The 12,820-nt window shown below is 49.9% G+C and overlaps 4 protein-coding genes across 4 annotated transcripts; 2 read left to right on the forward strand and 2 right to left on the reverse strand.

Moving 5' to 3' along the window:
* Nucleotides 1-736: 736 nt before the first annotated feature.
* Nucleotides 737-3,503, reverse strand: BKA55DRAFT_516844 (SNF2 family N-terminal domain-containing protein; the record flags this gene model as incomplete). Its single annotated transcript, XM_046188124.1, has 4 exons — nt 737-1,590; nt 1,638-2,580; nt 2,633-2,949; nt 3,002-3,503. The coding sequence occupies 4 exons, from the start codon at nt 3,501-3,503 to the stop codon at nt 737-739; spliced, it is 2,616 nt and encodes an 871-aa protein (XP_046047054.1).
* A 529-nt stretch (nt 3,504-4,032) lies between these two features.
* BKA55DRAFT_575090 (uncharacterized protein) lies at nt 4,033-5,406 on the forward strand. Its single transcript, XM_046193355.1, has one exon. The coding sequence runs from the start codon at nt 4,164-4,166 to the stop codon at nt 5,325-5,327; it is 1,164 nt and encodes a 387-aa protein (XP_046047055.1). The 5' UTR covers nt 4,033-4,163; the 3' UTR covers nt 5,328-5,406.
* BKA55DRAFT_677734 (uncharacterized protein) lies at nt 5,390-10,293 on the reverse strand. Its single transcript, XM_046198121.1, has 2 exons — nt 5,816-10,293; nt 5,390-5,758 (listed from the first exon to the last, which is right to left on the reverse strand). The coding sequence occupies exons 1-2, from the start codon at nt 10,043-10,045 to the stop codon at nt 5,708-5,710; spliced, it is 4,281 nt and encodes a 1,426-aa protein (XP_046047056.1). The 5' UTR covers nt 10,046-10,293; the 3' UTR covers nt 5,390-5,707.
* Nucleotides 10,294-10,640: 347 nt separating this feature from the next.
* Nucleotides 10,641-12,785, forward strand: BKA55DRAFT_575092 (uncharacterized protein). Its single transcript, XM_046193356.1, has one exon. It carries the CDS (start codon nt 10,770-10,772, stop codon nt 12,702-12,704), a length of 1,935 nt encoding a protein of 644 aa, XP_046047057.1. The 5' UTR covers nt 10,641-10,769; the 3' UTR covers nt 12,705-12,785.
* Nucleotides 12,786-12,820: the final 35 nt, after the last annotated feature.

Genomic DNA, 12,820 nt, shown 5'->3' on the forward strand with positions numbered 1-12,820 from the left:
CTGACGGTGTGTCCAAGCTTGTTGACAGTAGCCTCCAATATGTCAACGGCGTCGTCGGTCCCCTCGGTTGTAGCCTCGACCTTTTTTGAGCATGGCAATGAGCTTCTAGAGCATCTCGGAAGACATCTTGGAGGCCGATGGGTAATAGAGCTGACGTATGCTGCTTGTAGTGGCTCCAGAAAGAATCTGAGAGACGAAAGGAGTGTGTGTAGAATGGGTCAGTGATAATGAAGAGGAAAAAAAAAACATCGAGAGACGGAGGACGGGTCTCCTTTACATACTCACTAACCTATGCTGCTTAAGTTTAATTCTTCCTTTGCACTGACAGTGCTACATGCAATGAAGTATATAGAATCAAGCTTCCTCATGATTTGTCGCTCACGATCAAGCTTTAAATAAAATCTACTTCGGAAGGCAGCAAGCTCAAATGACATGCACGAAAGCATAACGGGCGCTTTAACTTTGTGGCCTGACTCTCGAATACGTGTATAAAGAACACAGTCACCTTTCATGGAGTGGCCAAGGAGCATGTTCAAAGAATGAGCAAGTATCTTATTTTCAGTTGAGCCTCCGCCAACTGACATCTTGTTTGTACAAACGTAGTACCTAAACTCCACAGATAACCGTAACACGCTTTAGCAAATCCACAGCTATGATAATACACAGATACAATCCTTCCAGTGATAATCCCAAACAACAAATATCGTCAGCAAATAATAGTACAGCTCCATGTAACTTAATCCTTTCTTGCCATCTTGATAGAATCAGCACCAGTTTCAACAACGCGGAAAGCATCGGCATCGCCTTCGCCGCTTGCAGCTTTCTCGTAAGCTGCTTCACTTCTGTCGCAGAGAATATCGAGATCTGAGTCGCTGAGGACTTCTTCACCCCCTGAGGCCTTGTATACTTGTCCATCCTTCAAAAGCAGAGCGCGGAGCGACTCGGGGTCGATATCTTCGTGGAGATCCATCTTTTGTCCCATTGACTTGAAGTTACCCTTTTTGATAACCAGTTTCTCGAGCCGGCGTTTGGCGTCTGCTGAGTTGAGAAGAGTTTCCTCAACTGTGTCTTTTGTAGCAAGACGGAAGACGACAACGGGGCGGGTTTGACCAATTCGATGACAGCGATCTTGAGCTTGAAGATCTTGTTGGGGGTTAAAGTCCGAATCAAACAGAATGACGGTATCCGCAGAAGCAAGGTTGATGCCCTGACCACCTGCGCGGGTAGAGAGCAAAAAGATCTTGTACTCAGGATCGCTGTTGAAGTCAGCAATTTGAGAACGTCGACTATCCTGTGCGACAGAACCGTCGATACGACAGACTTTCCAGCCGCGGAGTTCACGGCAATAGTCTTCGAGAATGTCAAGCTGAGTTGTGAACTGCGAGAAGATGAGGACCTTGTGATCATCCTGGAATAGCCGAGGCAACAGGCGATCGAGAAGCAGCATCTTGCCGGAAGCAGTGACTATAGAGTCATCGACAGGTAGATCTGTGGAGGCAATCCATGGGTTGTAGAAATTGTGAGGTGAGTTACAGACAAGTCGCAACTGAGCCAGAGGGTTTCCTAGCTTCTTTTGAGAGATCTGCTTTTCTGTGCAATGTTAGTAGATGCTTGAAACATATACGAGGTAGACTTACTAGCAAGCTCAAATGCTTTGGCACGTTCGCGCTCCTCTGGTGTCAATGACACTTGGTCACTCAAGTCCTCATCCTCAGAAACCATCTCCTTCGCCAACTTTGCTTCAAACTCATCATCCGACATCTTCTCCTCATCTGAACCAGCGTCTTGATAGGTACGAGTTTTTCTCGGTCGTCCACGTATGCTCACTGGCGTTGACTGACGAGTCGACTTTGCGCTCTTGGGCTCTGGCTCCAACGAAGCAGGGGCAACTTTTCGTTTACCTCCAGACTTGGGTGTCACAGGCGCCTCTTCGGGCTTTGGGTTTTTACGTGGTCTGCCACGACCGCGCTTAGCCATCATGACTGAGAATGCGTTGGCGGCTGGCTCGTCTGGTTCGAGTTGCTTCTTACGCGGGGATTCACGAACGGGGAGTGTCATGGTCTTTGGTGCAGCGACACTGCTTGATCGAGATGACTTGGTGCTTGCTTCAGTCGACTCGGTGCCGTGGATCTTGGCGTAGACCTTGTCCTCTAGATACTGCCTGGTATCTATCTTTTTGTTGGTGAGGACATTGTAGAGATCTGTTTGCTCCTTTGTCATGGGAGCGAAGAGAACGTATTCTCTCTTCTTGGGGAGGTAGGCAGCTACATCCTGTTTGATGCGCCTCAGAAGCATTGGCTGGAGAATGAGATGGATCTTCTTGACAAGTTCTTGTTTCTTCTGATCAGCGATGAACTCTTCGGTGCCCTGTTCGTCTTCGAGGTCTGAGAAGTCGAACCACGACTCAAAAGCTTCCCAGTCTGTAAAGATATTGGGCAACAGAAAGTGAAGCAAGGACCAAAGCTCCTTGAGGTTGTTCTGAAGAGGTGTCCCGGTAATGAGCAGACGAGTTGCAGATGAGAACTGACGAAGCTGCTGGAACAGTTTCGCATCCGCATTTTTCATGCGGTGGCCTTCATCCTAAAGATAATGTTAACCTTGAGCAGCCTGAGATTAAGATAGTAAGATTTACGATGATGATAAACTCCCAGTTGATCTTGGACAGATTGTGCTGGTCTCTGAGAACCATTTCATAAGACGTACAAACCACGGGGAATTTCGTGGTGGGACGACCAGCCTTGAGGTGCTTCAACATTTGGGTTCTGAAGATCTTCTCACGATCATCTTTGTTGCCATGATACATGATGACTGGGATGGAGGGAGTCCATTTGTGAAACTCATCCATCCAGTTGGAGAGAGTACTCAGGGGTGCGACGATCAAGTGAGGGCCGAGATAGTTCTCCTGCTCACGAAGCAGCGCAATCAAGGCGATGGTTTGAACAGTTTTGCCTGGAATAAGTCAGTACTGGTGAGATACTCATGAACCGAGAGTCAAGCTTACCAAGACCCATCTCATCAGCTAAAATACCAGACATGCCCTGAGAGCAAATTTCGTACATCCATGTGAGACCCTCGAGCTGGTAATCTCTCATGGTACCGTTGATCATACACTTGGGTTGCTGAGCCATCTCCAAGCTATGCTCACCCAGCGTCTTGCCATCAAGGCTGCTCCCGACTCGGCCTAACACCTGGGTCTTTTTAGTAAGGATATCAGAGAAAGCGGCAGACTTTGCGAGCAAGTCGTCAAGTTCTCTAGCCTTGGCTTCACGCTCAGACTTTGTCTCCGCCTTCTTCTTTTTCTTCCGCTTCAGCATCGCCTGTCGTCGTTTCTCTTCATTCCTCTCATTTTCAGCACGTGCTTCCTGCTCCTCTTTCACAAGGGCATCATCCGCGCCATCAAGGTCGTCTTGTTGTTCCGACGGCGGCGAGCTCGGAACGCTTGTGGGTAGCCGTGAATTAGAACGAGCTGAGCTAGAGTTGCTCGGCGACTTGGGCGGCGCCATGTTAAAATGATATTATGATGATGTATAAAGAATGAGTTAACAAGAATATAAGAAGAGAAAAAACAGCGTCAGGGGTTGAGTCAAGCTCAAGGCTTGTTTAGTGGTTTCGGCGATGCGATCCGCTAGTGAGCAGAATGATGTAGTAGACTCGCCTCAAATCGGGGCGTGAAAAAAAGAAAAGGGAGGAATTTCTTAGGGGAAGCGCAGAAGGGGCCTGAAATAAAAAGGATCGAGTATTGGCAGTGATTCAAGGACAAAAAACAACAATTGATGTATCATGTATAAGCTAATCGTGTCGTTTCTCATAGACAATGTCGTTGCTGAGTCTTCTCCTTTGACAATAGAATAGACAAAGGGCGTACCGTACCGCGTAAAGCTGCAACGCGAGAAAGGGGCGATGTCACGAGTTAGCGCGTTGCAAAAAACGACAGCCACATTCTTCTGCCAACGCCACAGCAACGCCTCTTCCCCGCCAATTGGCAGCAGAATTACCCCTCCACCCCACCAAGAGAAAATATCAAGACCATCCAAGCTACGCCTTCAACATCAATTCCCGAGTGAAGCTATAACGAAGCTTCATCTCTCACTACAGCCAATCTGTTCGCCCTTCGAGCTCTCCGCCAGGCCCCCCGAAGCCTCTCACCGTTTATAACCTTCAGAATGGCATCCTTCGCTTCCCAGACTTACACCCCCACCGAGGAGGCTGAGATCCAGCAATGGCTCACTACCTCTGAGCGTCTCAAGTCCCCCGAGGACAAGTCCACCATCCTCGAGACTCTCAACAACCACCTCTCCAGCCGTTCCACCCTCCTCGGCAGCAAGCCCTCCAAGGCCGACGTCGCCATCTACGAGACCCTCGCACCCATCGTCGCCAAGTGGACTCCCGAGGAGCGAACCGGCGAGAAGGGCCATCCTCACATCGTCCGCCACGTCGACTTTGTCCAGAACTCTCCCCTGTTCGGTCTCGATGTCAAGGATGAGAACAAGGTCCAGGTTGATCGTGATAACGTTCTCTACGTGAAGCCTCCCGTTGACGCCAAGGCTGAGAAGGAGAAGAAGAAGAAGGAGGCTGCTGCTGCCGCTGGTGGTGAGGCTTCGCTTGTTGATCGTACTAAGGAGAAGGTTAAGGAGGTTGTTGAGACGGCCAAGGATAAGATTGCTACTGATAAGCCTAAGAAGGAGAAGAAAGAGAAGGCTCCTAAGCAAAAGGCTGCTCCTGCACCTGCTGCTCCTCTCTCCCCTGCCCTCATTGACCTCCGTGTCGGTCACATCCTCAAGGCTATCAACCACCCCGACGCTGACTCCCTCTACGTCTCCACCATCGCTGTCGGTGACAAGCCCGGTAACGAAGACTACGTCGAGTACGAGGGCCAAATCTGCCGAACTGTCTGCTCCGGTCTCAACGGCCTCGTCCCTCTTGAGTCCATGCAGGGCCGTAAGGTCGTTGTCGTCTGCAACCTCAAGCCCGTCAAGATGCGCGGCATCAAGTCGTGCGCTATGGTCCTCGCCGCCTCCCCCAAGATCAAGGAGGGAGAGGTCGACGACCACAAGGGCCCCGTTGAGCTCGTCACACCACCTGAGGGTGCCAAGGCCGGTGACCGTGTTTGGTTTGAGGGCTGGGAGGGTAACCCCGAGGGCGTTCTTAACCCCAAGAAGAAGATCTGGGAGACTTTCCAGCCTGGTTTCACTACCACTGATAGCCTTGAGGTTGCGTTTGATGCGGGTGTTGTTGAGCAGCTTGGTAAGACTGGACGTGGACGTCTTGTTACTGAGAGTGGTGGCGTCTGCACCGTCCCTAGCCTCAAGGATGCTGTTGTACGATAAATCCGAAGTTACAATGCATGTAGTAGTGTAGCAGAACAAAAAATATGATGGACCAATGTCAATGGCACTTTCAATGAACTAATAAATGTTTGAACATCTTGGTGTTGTATATTTGTTTTGACGTCAAGTTCATCTGACTTCTTTCCACCTCCAACACTAATGTACAGATTCTACATCCTCCTCCTCCTATGGTATACAAAGTGCAGCCAACAGCCGCCACATACTCCCTCTATCCGAATGCTTTTTTGGTTCTTCGCTATCATGAATAAAAAATCCCCATCTCTAAACGCCAAATATACAACGCCCAAATCATTTCTCCCTCTCGTGTCTGTCTTCATCATAGTGATACATTATACTAATGACCTGAGGAGGTCTTTAAGTCAGGAGAAGAAATACTGACTTTCTCGCAGTCGCTTTACGTCAAAATCACCCTGGGAGCCACGTTAGTATATGTTAAATTGCAGTGATTTTGTGGTTTTTCGACGTACCTTTTTGGGAAGATCCGGGAAGGTCAGCGGGCGCCAGAAATGCGTGACCCTCTTCCAGACCTGCTTGACATCCTTCTTGGGCTGGATAACTCGGTACTCGAAACTGGTATGCTTAAGACGCTCGAGAAGTTTGTGGCTCATCTCAGCAATCTTGTCGCTCTCAGGATCCATTTCCTTTACAGCCTCTTCAACTACCGATGAGAGATTGCCTTCCGACTCGGGAATGTGTCCGAGACCGCCAATATCCTCAGTCTCCTTCTTGATCTCGGGGTCCTCCTCCTGCGAGGCCGACATCTCCTCAAAGATGGACGCAGGTGTGACGATCTTCTTTGCTGCCTCAATGTCCCAGGGGTTGCCTGACCGGAGGAGAGTGTTACGTTTGTGTTCTAGCAATACTTCTTCCTTGTGGGTGAGCTTGCTTGTCTTGCGGAATTCCTTGATCTTCATGGCGACAGGACTCTGACTAGGGATGTTGGCCAGATATAACGAGCCCCTGTATCGAGCCTCGAATTCGGTAGCCAGACGGCCGACGACGTCCTCCTCATGGATTCGGATGAAAGCGTCTCGCAAAACTCCGCTCAGAATGTCCACATCAGCAGCATGAGTCCAGAAGGAATCGTGAACGGCAGCAAACTTCAAGCCGAGCTCATCACACTTGAGTGCCGAAAGAAGCATGTGGCTGGCATCCAGTGAATGGATGAAGTTGGGAGGGAATCCCTGAAGCTGCTTTCTGCGATCGACGGGCTCCGTCTGACCCTGCGTGGGATAACTGATGGACTGCAGACAAGTGCGAATCTCTCTTGTAAGAGACTTGCGGTAAGGCTGCACAACAGGCATTCTCAGGGGTGTAGTCCACACGACTGTAGATCGAAACTGTGAAGTCAACTCATCCAATTCCTTGTTCTTGCCCGCGACAGTCTTCCTCACGGCAGGCTTGTTGTCTTTCTCCTCCTGTAGCTGATCGAGCTGAGCCGGTGTCAGGGCCTTGCAGACACGCGCGCCAATCTCACCAAGCCAATATTGAATATCGTGAGCACCTCGGAACATGGTTCCAAGAGCATTGAAGATGTGCTGCGCGATATACGTGGCGGTCACGAGATTGGGGATGCCAGTCTCTTTGAACATCTCTGGGTAGAGGGCATCCAACTGTTTGCAAACTTGTTGCTTGGCACCGGCAAATGTGACACCATAAACGTTGGTCATGACAGTTTGCTTCACTACCTTTCTGGTGATCTTACCCAGACAGTTCTTTCCAAGCTGATTGCCTGCGTTGGCGTCTTTCTCAATCGACTCCTTGACGAGGTTGGCAACAGCTGAGTATACATCGGCAGGTCGGCTGCCTGGCATGAGGTTGACCTGCTGAGCACCCCAGGTATCACCACCAAGGGCTGCGTAATGCTGGAGACCGTTGCAGGTACCATCCTGATGCACTGGCAGGTTGGAGACGAATTCGGTAGGATCAGGGAGATCATAGGCAGCCTTCAGCTCAAAACAAGTAGCCAAGCATTGCCAAGGATCTTCAGCCTTCAACCACCATCGACTACCATGCAGGGGGTTCTCGACACTCTCGGTGATGTTGGCAAGGTTGTCAGTGGCGAATGCCTCTCGCTCATCGAAAGAGGCCTTATCGAAACCGTACACGTTGGCAAGGTGGATCTTGAGCCATCGGAGACCTTGCTCACCAAGCCTCTTACCCTCGGCGAATTTCAGGAGAGCACGTGTGTGATCAGCTCCCATATGGTTCAGGTATGTTGGGATAGGATAGGCACGGCCGCGATAGTCCATATTGTGAGGGAAGTAAATGACTTGCTTGCGGAATGCGCGAGCAATCTCTAATTGCAAGTTCATGTAGCATCGTTGCGAATGAAGGGCAGAACGCTCGTTCTCGACCTGCTTGACGGATCGAATCCAAGCCCGGCGAAGGAGAGGATCTGAGTTTGTGGGCTCCGCTGGCATGGCAAGGTCGGGTGTGAGCGTTGGCATATTGGCGATAGCATCACCACTGTTCCAGGCCTCGATCATCACGTCAAGAACAGAGTTGTTGACCCTCCACGGTGTCTTTCCCAATACATCCAAGCCCTTGAAGACTTGGTCCATGTCGCCACGCTTGATAGCCGCATTAGCGTAGAGCTTTTGCTCAACGTCTCCTGACTTGACACGAATCAAGGAGGCTTTGCTAACTAAGAAGCCTCCTTCATTGATACGCGTCCACGATCGAGGTTCGGCAATCATAGGGAGGTGCTTAGCAAGAAAATCACCCATGGGTTCCCGTTTCAAGCGTTCGACAAGCTCTGGGTTGATGGTTAGCATTCCAACCTTCTTGCCCTTCTTGGGAGCTTGCATGTGAGAAAAGGCAGGCTGGAGTTGGCTGATTCGTTCCTTTGAGATAGGGTGTTCCTTCACAACATTGATCTTGGCCGTCTCGATGAGAGATTTCAAGAGAATTGATCCAACGCGGGCCCTCACTTGGACAGACCAGGATGATAGCACGGGATCTTTCGCCCCGGTCGGCTGATGGGCATCAGTGATGATCTTTTGCCGAGCCGGCGCATTCGTCTCTGTAGACGCGTTCGCCTCCGTCGACTCATTTACCTCCGTAGAAGCATTCACTTCCGTCGACTCCTTCGCCTCTATCGGTTCAGTTGCCTCCGCCGACTCATTCGATTCAGCTGCTTGAGCATCTTCTTCCTTTGCTATAAACTGGACCTTGCGGAGCCGGCGACGTTCCTTTGCGGCCCTTTCCTTGAACTGAGTCTGGATGTCATCCTGGGCTACTCGAGAAACGTCGTTGAGGAGGCGTTGAATGACTACACCCTTATCAACACCCTGCAATGCACTGGTGTTGAGTAAAGTGAGAATAGTCACTGCAGCCAGTCGAGTAGGGTCTGCCATTCGAAGGATAGGACCGTAGATGCAGCGCTCGAGATCTTCTTCAGACTTAATTTCCTTATCTTCAGATTCCTCAACCTTGATGATCTCCTGTTTTAAACGAGCCTCCATGGCTTCAAGCCAGCGGTGCATGCAATCGGAAAGAGTCTTGTCCTCGGCCTTGTTGTTCAGAGCCGTGTTTATACCCAATTTATCCATCTTCTTCTTTGCGTTTCGCCATTTCTCAATAGCGGTATCGATGGAGTCCTTTTCTAAACGCATTTGGAATTCGCGCTGCTCAAGGGGATCCAGCTTGGAGATATCGACATTTTGGAGCTCGGCCATGAGGTTTAAATTTCGTCGTAAAGCGTTCAAACCCTCTCCTCGTTGGGGTGTCGGACGGACCTCAGGATAATCTTCATTCGCGAACGCCGCCATCTCCTCATCAAGATCCTCCTCCAGCTCAAGTCCCTCCTCCTCATTTGCCAGAGTAACGTAGCTGGCTTCCTCAGATTCGGGAGCGAAGCTGTAAGTAGGGCAGATTTCGGTGATAACACCAAGGTCTTGGTCGCTGAGAATATCGGCCATGTTCAACACTCGCAGACCAGCCTCTCCGGGAGCCATGCTCATGTAACGGTTGATGAGTCGTTCCAAACGGGCTCCACGTTCCGAAATCAGTGAAGCCTTGAGCATGCATGCGATTGTCTCTGCGGTTTGTGGTACATTTTGGTTCCTTATTTGCAGCTCGTACCACTTGTGAAGTCGCTCGGCTTGCTTCCGGTCGGGACTCGTTCGAAGCTGGTCGAGGGATGCGCGGAGGTATTGGTTGTGCAAAATGATCATTTCTTCACCAGGAAGCAAACCAGTCAAGTTCAGTCGCTTCAGAACGAGAGATGCTCGCTCAAGCTTGCCCACGCGAACACAAGCATCAAAAACTGGAATCATCTCTTCAATTTCACCAGGAACACCCTTGTTGTTGATCTTGCCGAATTGTCGAGGTGCTGTTGGCTCTGGAATTGTCAACAGAGATGTCGGGTCGAGGGAACGAAGTTCGGAGTAGGAAGGCGGGGGAGCTTGGAAAGGCTGTAGGCCAGAGCTAGCAAGCTGGTTGTGTAAAGCACCAAGACTATGACCAAAGTTGTAATCATCGACAGCGGTCGCAAGACTTCTGCCATGCTTGAGGCCAGGGCCCGACTCTGAGCCTCGGCGCTTGCGGGGTTGGTATGGCTGAGAAACAACACATCTTCGCCCCAGGTTCGTTGCTGTGATGTGTGATGGTATAGATCTCGAAGGAAGCCCAATTGATCGGAGAGCAGTGCTCTTGTGAAGAGCGAGGCTCCTCCTCGTTTGTCGAACGAACATTGTGGTGATTTGATGGAAGTCGTCGGAAGAGTGGTGGTTATGAGGGGGCGAAATAGCCCAGCGGCGAGAAGCTCAACAGAGAATAGCTGCTGAGTTGATGGAATATTATAACATTAGGCAGGAAATAAATAGCACGAGATAATGAATTCGACTCGTAGACAAGACAAGTACAAGAAGGAGTGTCGCAACAATTGTTGATGGACAAGTCTTGTCTTGTCGCTGCTGTCGCGTGAAGCAGATACTTAGAGTCCTCTCCAAATTTTTCAGCATCGAAAGGATTGGACGGTGAAACTGAGAAACACTAGAGAGGTCACGTGTGGAACAAATCGTGGCAATGGAAAACAGGGGACTTCTTTGTAGACCCACTTGAAATTCGAGAAGACTGTAGAGATGAAAGTGGGTGCACTAGACTTCCAATAGAAAGGCATTGAAGAAATATTAGAAATATCATTATTAAATGTTTATGCAAATCATATTGATCTCCAGGGCCCTGACGGAGCTTATAGTCTATTATGGTCCTAAAAGGTTCTGTCTGCTCTCTGTTGTACACTCCAGGGTGCAGATTTTATTCTATGGAACCCACCTCAGCCGATCGATAGCTGTAAACCGTTCTTCTCCACTTCACAACTGGACGTACCAAATTCAGCCATGACGCTCTACACTTCTTTAGCTCCGTGACTCTGATTTTCTTATCTTGCATCTCAATCACGAGATCAAATTCAAGATGCTCACTCGACCTGTGGCTGCGACATTGAGTTGCCGTCAATGCCAATCAGCCATTGTTCGTGCCGTTGTATCGAGACCAGCTACAAGCTGTTTTCGCAGCTTGCCACAGACCACTTCACGACGTCTTCCTCTAGCGACGAGGTTCTACTCGGATGTTAAAACTAACGATCCAATAGTCGAAAAAGAGTCTTCGAGTCCGATTCCTCCCAGCGATGTTCTCAATTCGAAACCCGAAGCCACAGAAGAGGTCGAAGAACCTGAAGATGTTCCTTGGTTTCTCGAAGTTGAACCCCCGCGACATCCCGAGAATCAACATGCCGTCGAATTACCAAAGATACCCGAGGGTGCACCAGAAGTCCTGAAACCAATGGTGAAATACATATTTGAGGACATGGGATTAGACGAGATTTCTATGCTGGATATGCGCGACCTTGACCCTCCGGCTGCTCTTGGTCCGAACTTGATCATGCTTTTTGCGACAGCTCGAAGTGAACGACATCTTCACATTTCATCCGGTCGCTTTGTACGATGGCTTCGAAAAAATCACAACATTTCTGCAAGAGCCGATGGCTTGATTGGACCTGGTGAACTAAGGACGAAACTGCGCCGACTTCGAAAGAAGGCCAAGTTGATGGGTACTAACACTGCTATTATTCCTGGTGGTGACAATGGTATCTCGACAGGATGGGTCTGCGTCAACTTTTCTTCCAACGGCGACACCATCAACGAAGCTGCCAAGGTGGATGATACCGGCCGCTTCTCTGGCTTCGGTGCTCCTCAAACAGGCACCACAGTAGTTATTCAATGTATGACAGAATCCCGGCGTGCAGAGCTTGACCTCGAGAGTCTGTGGCAGACTGTTCTAAAGAAGAGTTTGCGAGAAAACAAGCAAGCTCGTGGTGAGAAGATCAATAGCCCTGAGGAGCTTGATGAACTTCTGGCCACCAAAGTCCAGCTCCCCAAGTCAGAATCTGCTCAACAATGGCAGGCTCTACAGAAAGCGTCCCAACAACGACGCACCTACACCACGAGCGCCCGACGGCTTTCACCAGAGCTTCCACGTGCTGATCACACTTCGCCCGTCATATCAGACGAGCTCGTTGACCTGCACGAGCAATCAGCACAGAGCACCCCTGATCTGGAGCACATCCGTAAGCGCTTTGAGCACATTCAGCTGGTTGGGTTACCACTTAGCCAGAGCGAAATATATCAATTCATCCGCGATGCTATGACAGCGCCCTCAGTCGAACCTGCTTCCGGATCACGACTTACTTTTGTCGACCAGATCCTCTTGACGGCTGAGGAGCGAGGCATGATCATCTGGACCGATGAGATGTTCTTCACGCTTATCGAGGGAGGTCTATCATCACCGTCGTTCGGACAACCTCAGCTTGAGCGAGCTCAGAAGAACCTCGAAACACTCATGGTGCAGAAGGACTGTCGATTCAACAACACTCAAACGAGCAGTTTGCTGTCAGCCTACGCAAAACGAGAGGACTGGCCCCGATTCTGGGATACTTTCCGCAGACCATCTCTCTTCAAGAAACCCAGGAGCTCAACTGTCTACATAGCGGTTTACATGGCTATGGCGCGTACTGGCAACCAGGTCTTTTGCATCGAGAACCTACGCTGGGTGTATGATGAAATGATTAACGAGCCGAAGCCCCTACCCATGTTTGGCGCACTGTACGGATCGCTCAAGGCGTGTATCAGGGTCGCTGATCCGGCGGCTGCAAAGCTTTTGGGTATCGATGCTGGTGATCTTGGAAAACAGTCGCATTATGGCAAGCAGAGATTGGCGAACAGAGAGTATCTCAAGATGCTCAAGGAGGTTGAGGCTCTCCATACTGAGACTTCTGGGTACTTTGCTAGACAGAGAATGTATCAAGGCATGGATGTCCTTAAGGAATCGGACTTGTCTCAGGAACAATAGTTTCACGAATAAGCGTTGGAAAAGCATAGTCTGGGTCGGTGTCTTGTGTATAACAACTCATATGTAACAATATCTGATGCATCTAAGAATATGATTTCTCTGTCAAAGTCTCAAGT

The sequence above is a fragment of the Fusarium redolens genome (assembly GCF_020744475.1).
Source record: "Fusarium redolens strain MPI-CAGE-AT-0023 chromosome Unknown BKA55scaffold_12, whole genome shotgun sequence".
NCBI classification, from domain to species: domain Eukaryota; kingdom Fungi; phylum Ascomycota; class Sordariomycetes; order Hypocreales; family Nectriaceae; genus Fusarium; species Fusarium redolens.

What these genes read in the sequence shown, in the direction of transcription:
- BKA55DRAFT_677734 (XM_046198121.1), bottom strand. Translation starts at nt 10,045, where the DNA reads ATGTTCGTTCGACAAACGAGGAGGAGCCTCGCTCTTCACAAGAGCACT. An exon ending in TCCCGGATCTTCCCAAAAAG is followed by an intron (nt 5,759 to 5,815) that starts GTACGTCGAAAA and finishes CGTGGCTCCCAG; the next exon opens with GGTGATTTTGACGTAAAGCG.
- BKA55DRAFT_575090 (XM_046193355.1), top strand. Translation starts at nt 4,164, where the DNA reads ATGGCATCCTTCGCTTCCCAGACTTACACCCCCACCGAGGAGGCTGAG.
- BKA55DRAFT_575092 (XM_046193356.1), top strand. Translation starts at nt 10,770, where the DNA reads ATGCTCACTCGACCTGTGGCTGCGACATTGAGTTGCCGTCAATGCCAA.